At 40.4% G+C, this 9,600-nt stretch overlaps 1 protein-coding gene across 2 annotated transcripts in view; it reads left to right on the plus strand.

The window, feature by feature from the left end:
• NPHP1 (nephrocystin 1) overlaps window positions 1-9,254 on the plus strand; it is a 68,633-nt gene extending 59,379 nt beyond the window's left edge. For both annotated transcript variants that reach the window (XM_008008364.3, XM_008008365.3), the window contains exons 17-20: window positions 818-930; window positions 3,354-3,427; window positions 6,930-6,974; window positions 8,543-9,254. In XM_008008364.3, coding sequence (XP_008006555.3) covers window positions 818-930; window positions 3,354-3,427; window positions 6,930-6,974; window positions 8,543-8,815 — 505 coding nt within the window. In that variant the 3' untranslated portion in view covers window positions 8,816-9,254. The remainder of the gene's footprint in view (window positions 1-817; window positions 931-3,353; window positions 3,428-6,929; window positions 6,975-8,542) is intronic.
• Window positions 9,255-9,600: the final 346 nt, after the last annotated feature.

The following is a 9,600-nucleotide window of genomic DNA, read 5'->3' on the forward strand; positions in this document are numbered from 1 at the left end:
ATCTCGACTCACGGCAACTTCCACCTCCCAGGTTCAAGGGATTCTTCTGCCTTAGCCTCTGAGTAGCTAGGATTACAGGTGCCCACCACTACACCTGGCTAATTTTTGTATTTTCAGCAGAGATGTGGTTTCACCATGTTGGCCAGGCTGGTCTCGAACTCCTGACCTCAAGTGATTCACCCGTCTCGGCCTCCCAAAGTGTTAGGATTACAGGTGTGAGCCACCGTGCCCAGCCCATACTTACTTCATTTTAATCCCTTTAGTAACCTTCTGAAATGCAAGTATTACTATTGGTAGCCAATAAATGAGGAAACCAAAGCACAAGGAGATTAATTAATTTAAAGTCACATAGCTAAGAAGTGACAAAGTCAGGACTTATTCCAGGTCTGTCACACCCTCCCATGTTCCACCCAGTACTGTGAACAGCCTAAATTTGTATTTCCTCTGCATTAGCCAAATCAGGCATGGCAGCCACATGCCCTTGTTTAAGCTTGTGACTGACTAGTCCCCTTCTTTCCAAAACATATAATTAGTGGCTTCCCTTTTTTATTTGACATTTAACATCAGTATATATGCTAACATGGAAGCACAAAAATGGCAACACAGAGTTGAGACTTGAAAGTGTAAACAAATAAAAAAAGTTATCTGAAATATAATGTGGCCTACTTGTAGTAGAAATTTTTCTTTAAATAGTTAAAAATGTGTTCCAGTAATGAAGTAAAATTTGGGACTGTTTATTAAAGTAATATACATCAAAACATTATAGGTTGGATTGTAGGGGATTGTCTAATGAATACATTTTTTTCTTCTTTAATAGTCTACTGCCAGAAACATTAATTGGAAGTATGTGTTCTGTTCACTTGTTGATATTTTATCGACAAATTCTTGGAGATGTGCTCCTGAAAGACAGGATGAGCTTGCAAAGTACTGGTAAGTGGGCTTTGCCATGTCCTTTTGTGCAGTAATGCTTCATACTCTGAGTAAATGTAACCTATACTATATTGTATCTTCTGTTTCTGATTGTGACTTTTGGAATAAAATATTTAGAACAGCATTGATGTTAATACGTTACTTATGGGACATCCTCGGATCCAAAGCATTGAGCTTTGTGAATTCAACACATATTCAGTTCTTTCAAACATATGCATTTTCACTTTTCAAATTCTAGAGTTTTGAGATCCTGAGTCAGATATAGGCATATTTTCCTTTAATGTCTCTGAGTAATCTGTTTTTTCCCATGTGTTTGGTGTGCACATCATCATTTTGAAGAGAAACCAAACTCAACCAAAATAGCTGGTCCTTAGTGCATGAAGTGTAAGTATCAAATGGATTAGTTTAAATTGGTGAATCCAGATACGGAGTATTTGGGTGTCCTATGTACTGTCTTTATTCTTGAAACTTTTTTGTACGTTTGAAATTTTTACCAAGTAAAATGTTAAAAAATAATTTTAAAAATCAATGAGTTGCCACACATGATTGAACCTACAAAGACAAATGCATGTGCTATAATAATTGCCTCCAAAAAGAAAAATGGTTTAATTTTATTGGCTCTTCTTTCAATGAAGTAAATCAGTAACCAGATATGTACTGAGTACCTGGTATGTGCCAGATATGATGCTAGGCCCAGTGGTGAATGAGACAGGCATAGGTGTCCCAGACCTCAAACACATAATTACATGAATAATCCATTCCACCTTTTTGAAGTAAGTGCTGTGAAGGAAAATATGCAACGAGAACATGCACTGGGAAGACTTGATTAATGTGTAGGGCAAGGAAAGACTTCTTTGAGTGAGTAATATTTAACAAAAGATGTGAGAGAGGAATTAGACCTATGAGAGAAGTGTGTGGGGAAGGATTCTTTCTGGGTGGAGTGGCCAGCATGTCTGAAGACCCAAGGAAAGAAGACATGCTTGTGTTGGAGGGCTTGAAACTGAGGCAGGCCAGTATGGATGGAGCAGAGTGAGTGAGAGGCTTAGCACTTGTGGACAAATAACATTCATAGGTAGTAGTCCTCTCCCGGGGACTTATCACCTGGATATGTAGGTAGAAGTGGAACTCAAAGGCAGAGAAGCACAGAAAGTTCCCAAGGAATCATTATAACTCTAAAGGGGAGGACAGGTAAGCCTTTTAATCACCATTGCCTTTGAATTCATTTTGATGACTCTTGAGAAACTTCATGAATGATACGACTTTTTAAAGAGGATAAGGCTTGTTAGTTTTCCCAATAGGTAAGAAGTTTACTCAGAATTGTTGACTTTGTTTGAATTTAATCATTAGAATAAAATATCCTAATAATATCTAAAGAATGAATTTTTCTCTACTGAGGACACCAGATTATAGAATACCTTGCCCTTGCCATTTCAAAAGTGTCTGCTCTGGTTTCAATGTGTCCCATCTAAGATTCATATGTTACCCATGTAATGATATTGAAAAGTGGGGCCTTTGAGTGGTGATTAGGCCATGAGGGCTGTTGCCTTATGAATGGGATTAGAGACTCTTACAGAAGAGCTTGACAAGGGAATTTGTCTCGCTTACTATTTTGCCTTCAGCCACATGATGACACAGTGTTCCTCCCCTCTGGAGGATGTTGTTAAGATGCCCCTTACCGGACACTAAATGCCATTACCTTGATCTTGGATTTCCCAGCCTCCAGAACTTTGAGAAATAATTTTCCTTTGTTTATGTTACCCAGTCTCAGGTATTCCACTACAACAGCACAAACAGACTAAGACATGTCTTTCCTGGTGTGCTTCTTTGCACAGAATTTTCATGTGCCATTATCTACTGTGAAATGTCAATATTCTCCCCTGTTGTGTTTGGTCATATGGCCAGAATCCTCAATTCTTAACTCTTCCAATTTCACCTACCACTGTTTGCCGGCTCCAGACACGAGTTTGTGTCCTTCCCTGAGCCCTGGTGGACTGGAATCAGACCTGAGCAGCAGTCCCTCTGCCTCCTTTCCCCCAGTGCTTCCTGGTTTCTGCTGAGTCTCCCAAGAGCAGGGCTACCTCTAAGAGGAAGATTCCTTTTACCATGCCACAGCCATAAGGAAGAAAGAGAAGTTGAAGAAAAACACAGAACAAAATTTTCTAGTCTTATTCTGTTCAGAGCCTCCTTGCCCTCACTCTAAAAGCTCCATTAATTTGGTACAGGAACTCACCAGGATATGCGTATAGGGGCAAATGATGGTTGAAGGGACAGCTCTGAGCTCTCGTAGAAGTCAAAGTGTGTAGAATGTGTTATCAAGAAATCATTTGGCACAATAATTTTCATCTGAGTATTTTTGTGTCTATTGCAATAAAATCCATTGAGTGAAGTTTGCATAAAATTCTTTCTGTTGTTTTGCATTTCAGATTTAATTAGCCATCCCATGCTGGCCACCTTCCCCATGCTCTTGGAGCAGCCTGACGTGATGGATGCCCTCAGGGTGGGTAGCATGCATTGCAACGGAAACCTGCTGGCTTGTGGAAGCAGTTACACACTCTGTGTTAATGAGTTCTGTCATCTGGTCTAGGCCCTTTTTTTGTTACTAGGATGATGTCTCCCAATCCCTGTCCATTGTCTCGTTAACTCAGTCCTCATCTTTCCCATCTTACATGAATTCCCAAGGGCTGCCTTCCCTGACCCAGGTAGCAGATGGAGTGCCTGCTGTGTACACTGTTATAATCTTATGCCCATTTTTTCCTTGACTGATTGTGTCCTAAGAGCAAAAATCCAAAATGGTCTGTAAGATAAATCAACTGAATTTCTGGGGGAGAATCAGGGCATGCACATCATCTTTAATTTAATTCCATGTGTGCTGTTGCTGTCTGAAATAACTGTTGGGTGTTAGATCACATGAAATCTCCAATTTTCAGCCATTTTTGGCCTCTCTAAGTGGCAGTTTCATATGGTTTAGCCTAATACATCAGGGTCAACAAGTAGAAGAGCTGTATGCATGCAAGGCAGATACACAGGTAACATCACAAGTGCCATGGGGGAGGTATAACCCAGGACCTTGAAGATTTAAAGAAGGCAGCAAAGAAGGATCCAAATTATGTTTCATTAGAGAGGTCCTGAATGAGAGAACCTAATAAAGGCCAGGGCCAAGAGGATTTTGACCTGCTGAGATGAGGGTGAAGACATTGCAGGTGGAAGGGTTAGCATGAGCAGATATTTGAGGCAGGAAGGAATAGAGCTGACAGTCCAGCTTGGCATGTCAGATGCAAGTAAGGGAGTGGTTGGTAGATGGGCAAGGTGAGCCTGAGTGTTGGTGTGGGGCTGAGGGCGGTGGTAGGTGGTGGGTAACCCTGGAAGGTTTCTTCTTTAGGCAAACTCTGCCAAGTGCAAAGAGGCAGAACATATGCAGGAGGGAGGTGAGCATATTAGGGGGTGACTCCTGCTGCTAAAAAAGAGGCCATATGGGCCTGACAGCAGAAATGTCAGGAAGGAGGGCTCAGTCATCTCCAAAGATTCTTTTTAGACTTTGAAACCAATTCATGTGCTAGCTTGGCTGGGTTGGGGGTTGTCAATAGTAATAATGACAATTTTCAACAGAGATGTTTAAGAAAATGTTCATGGTGCATATGATCTCCTGTAATTTTAGATAGGTTCATCTAGCACTATAGCTAGATAATGTAGAATTTCTCTTTCTTCTGTAAAGTCACTGGTTTCATAATAATTATTCATTACGTAGAACATATATATACACTGATTCCTTCAACAAAGATTTCACAAGAGCCCACTATGTATTAATATAAGGCACTGTGCTGGCCACAGGAATATTTCCCTAGGTATGTAACAGTCAGGAATCTGCACCTTGTTCTTAGGAATAACCTTAGGAACCCCAGTCTAGTCTAAAATCTGCATTTCCCTGATGAGCAGACAGCTCAGAGACGTGCAGTGACCTGGCCAGCCATGGAGCTCAGCAGTGAACCAGTCAGTGCTGTCCCTGCAGGTCAGCTCTGGGTGCACCCGGAATGTGCCACAGGCTGCTTGAAGGCATGTGGGTAAAGTTGTGCACATGTTATTCAGTGAAAAGAGCTCATTTGAGCCATAATAAGTATAAATATATACATATTTATATACCTGCCTGTGAAAAGATTTTGAAGAATATATTCCAGAGAGGTATCAGTGAATACCTCTGGATCTTGGATTATTTTATCTACATTTTCTTAATTTTTTCACATTGAGTTATTTGTATAATGATAATTTTTAAAAAGAAAGTGGTGGTTTCTACACTCATGAGCCGCCTTCTCTCCATGGCATAGTGTGTTACTTAGGAGAAGCTTGGCTGTGCTGTGGTGGTTAGCACAGTTTTATTTCCCACCCATGGTATGTATCCAGCATGGATCAGTGGAAGACGCTGCTCCACAGTCACCCAAGGGTACAGGCTGGTGGAGCCTCCGCTGTCTCACAGCACCATCTGGAACAAGTAGCTACCTCTGTTGCCAGTTTTCCTTCAGAAGAGGAAGAATGGAAAGTTGTTCTTGGGCTTTTACTGCCTTTGCTCCAAAGGGGCCTGGGCCACTTCTGCTCAGATTGCATTGGCCAAAACCAGTCATACAGTCCGTTTAACTTCAAAGGAGGTATATAGTCTTCTTTTTCCAGAAGAAAGGAAGTGGATCTTGGTGAGGTAATAGTGTCCCGTAACATGTTTACTATTCCCAGATGAGTAACTCTAAGTGAAACATCCTACTGTTTGCTGGTGGCTTAATGAAAAATAAGGTAGGACATTGACATGTAACTAACAAAAACAGATAAATTTTACCAAACACTAAGTCTAAATTTGCTAAGTGATATTCACGTTAAGCCATATTATTAGGTTGGTGCAAAAGAACTGCGGTTTTTGCCATAAAAGTAGTAGCAAAAACCACAATTACTTTTGCAGCAACCTAATAAAATTCAAAATGTACAGCATGTGAGCCTCCTAGTGTTTACTTACCTAGCACAGTTCAGTTTGTGGATGATATTTTAATAATGATAAGAATGACACTTGGCCTGTTTAGTAAAACACTCCGGTTCTGTAAGGGTCTTCTTCAAACTCTTAAGGACCCATAGGCACAGCGGTTAACAGGGTGGAGGACCGTAGTCCCCTCACGTGGTAATAGGTATGAACATTCCAAAATGTTCTCATGAGTGGCATAGTCTGTTATCTCCTGCTGAGAAGCGCTCTGTCAATGCATCATTTATTTTATGGAGAATCTCCTTATTGGTGCCATATGTTATATTCATCCCAGGGCCTCCCTGCCGAGAAAGGTCTGATGCTTTCAGGTTAGCTATGATATCAGGTGCCAACAGGAGGATATCTACCGACATGCACAGAACCCAGACCCTGGAACAGGCAGTCGTGAGACGGGTCATATTCCACCCACGCGTTCAGTTTGCCAGGAACTGGCACAGCGAAAGTCTTAAATTCATACTTTTGTGGGACTAATTTAACTCTGGGGTTTTTATTTACTTAAGGAAGTTTCTGTGAAGCCTTGTGGACAGATTAGAAATATTTACTTACAAAATTATACTTCAATCTGTCTCATTCTGACCATTGTCATCATCATGACAGAGATAATTTTAGAAAAGTTTGGTATTTGGCAATGTTTTCTATTTTCATTACTGTCTTACTTGGAAAGCTTAATATTATTTTATTATTCAGGTGCTGTGTTTGTATAGTTTGCATGAATGTGTTAGTGTTTCACTTATTCTAATCTCAAGTTAGTTTTGATTTATAATTATGGGTTTCTACATCATCTTTCACAGATACATCTTCCTAGTCATTCTGGTGCTGGGTCGTTTGCAATAGATGCCTGATTACAGATTCACTTCTTGCTTGTGTAGAATCTGTACAGCATTTTTAACCCTGTCCATAAGTTTATTTACAGAGTAAAGTTGCAGAAGTGTTGTGAGGACTTATTACTACTTGGACTAATATAATATTTCTGTTTGCTCTTTAGAGTTCATGGGCTGAAAAAGAAAGTATGTTAAAAAGATCAGAGAAGGTAATATGATTTTCCACACTGAACTTCATATTTGCAGCACCTGGTGTTTGCTTGCCCATTCGAATAATGTCTCTTTTTTAGCAAAAGTAGCCACAGTCACAATCCCTCTTAACCAGGGAAACTGTTTCATTATGGCTGCAAAAACACATTCCAAAAGGGTTATGCATGGTCGTTAACTAATGTGAGAAGGAGCACTTGTTCAGGACAGCCATTTCAGATTACTGAGTTTTATTTAAATAAAGGGGAAGTTTCTAAGCCAAAGTCTCTCAGTTGTATATGAAATTTCTTTTATTTTAAAAAACTTCTCTAGCTCTCAAAGCCTGTATCAGGTAGAGAGAAGGAAAAAAAAAATGGCCTGAGCTGTACCATATATTGAAAACAATGCATTGCTCCTGCTTACATTGCTATAAAATCATGGTAATTACCAATCTGAACTTGCTTTAGTCAGTGAGTAGTGGTTTGACTGCTCTCATCCAGGATTTGGCAAATGGGAAGGGCCAGATGGAAAATCTTTTTGGCCTTTCAGGTCATATAGTCTCTGTCACACTACTCAACTCTAGTGTTGTAACACAAAAGCAGCCACAGACAATATGTAAATGACCAAATGTGACTGTTTTCCTATAAAACTTTATTTATGAAAAGAGGTGGCAAGCCACATTTGGCCCACAGTCTATACTTTACCAATCCCAATCTAAAGTATTCATTATCTACAAGGAAAATGAAATGACAAATAAGCTGAAAACCCTAAAAATTGGGAAACAGTTTATACATTGTATCCTTATTTCAGCCTCCATTTGATCAGTACCATCTACATACATGTGACTTTGCCAAAACTGTCAGGCTTAGTGCTATTCTAGTACAGCAGCCTTGGGCCTGTAGACATTGCCCTCATGTGGACATGTGTGGTGGAATGGATGATATCTTTGTGTAGACTCTGCTGCCTGGGGACAGCTCTGCCCTCAGCTTGCTGTGCTCTCTGAGATTCCCACCATGGCCTGTGGGCATCGGGGGTTGACATGGGTACAGCTATTGTACCATTCTTATCGGGGAAGGGTCTGACATCCTCATCACCAAAGGACCCCTCAACCTTCATCCCAGGCATTGCTGGTAATAAGCCAACAATTCTGGATCCTATGTGGAACACCTGCTACAATTCTCTTAGATAACATGACAGTTATCTCTGATATGCTGTCAGTAAGTAGGTACAGCTGACTTGGCATTGTTTTAGTTATATTTACCTGTCACCACACTGGTATCACCAAAATTAGACTGCAGCACCTTGACAGAATGTGCGAGACACCCTCCATGGAGCTTAGGAGACACCCTGGTCTCGTGGAGCCACGTAGAGGCTCTCAGGGAGAACTGCTCCACTGGACTCTGTGTAACTCTTGCTCGCTTCCACTTCTGAAGTGCCATGTCCTGCCTGAGCAGCTGGCTCAGAGCCCATACCTGCCAGGCACTAATGGCACCCTCCATCCTACCTCTTAGGTGGCTTTTAGTTAATTGAGTTCATAGACTTTAACACTTTAAAAATAACGATGTTATTTGTGGGGGTGGTGTTTTCCCAGAGAGACAAAGAGTTCCTGAAGTCCACGTTTCTCCTGGTTTACCATGACTGCGTGCTCCCACTTCTCCACTCCACACGCCTGCCCCCATTCAGGTGGGCAGAAGAAGAGTCTGAGACTGCACGATGGAAAGTTATCACTGACTTCCTTAAGCAAAACCAAGAAAACCAGGGCGCGCTCCAGGCTCTGCTGTCGCCAGACGGAATTCATGAACCTTTTGACCTTTCAGAGCAGACCTATGACTTCTTGGGTGAAATGAGAAAGAATGCAGTGTGATGGTGGCAGCCTCTAGCCCTCAGCTTCCCACGGAATCAGATGGATCGTCCATGATTACATGAATAAAATGATGGAACCAAAAATCACTGTCACTTTACAACTTAGGTTTTACTCTTTTCTTTCTACGGACCATATTTTTAAAGAAATGCTTATGCAATAATTTAAATATTTTTTAAAACCATAAAATAAATTTTTATAAGGAATACCGTTATATCTAAATTTAAACAATATTTTTTCAAAAATAGCTACTCAAGTTAATGGTATAGATTTCTATAAAAGCAAGATTTTGTCAAAAACTAAATGTATGATTATTCAAGAAAGTGAAAAAAACAACCCACAGAATGGGAAAAGATATTTGCAAATCATCTAACTGATAAGGGTCTAGTATCCAAAATATTTAAATTTATGAGTGTTAATAAAATGTATATTGTTCAGTGAAGAGGAAGTTAAAGTGATTCATTTGAGAAAGTTGTATCACTTAATTCAGTCTGATACTTGAATGTGATTTACCCTAATTAAGTACAAAAGCAGAATCGCTTTTGCCTTTTCAAATCAAGAAAATAAGTGCTCTGTCAAAAGAACAAAAACAAACTTTCGGGCACTGGAGACTGGAGTTGATTCACCCTTTCAGAGAAGAAGGATGAGGTACTCAGGTTTTGTTGCATTTCAGATAAACTTGTGACTGCTGGTAAAATGTCCCAAGCCTTTCCTTTTAGTGATAAATAGTAACAGCCTGCGTTAATTGAGCACCTACTGTGTGCCTGAGCATTTCTCATTAACCCGGT

Source organism: Chlorocebus sabaeus, chromosome 14 (assembly GCF_047675955.1).
Source record: "Chlorocebus sabaeus isolate Y175 chromosome 14, mChlSab1.0.hap1, whole genome shotgun sequence".
Classification (NCBI taxonomy): Eukaryota; Metazoa; Chordata; class Mammalia; order Primates; family Cercopithecidae; genus Chlorocebus; species Chlorocebus sabaeus.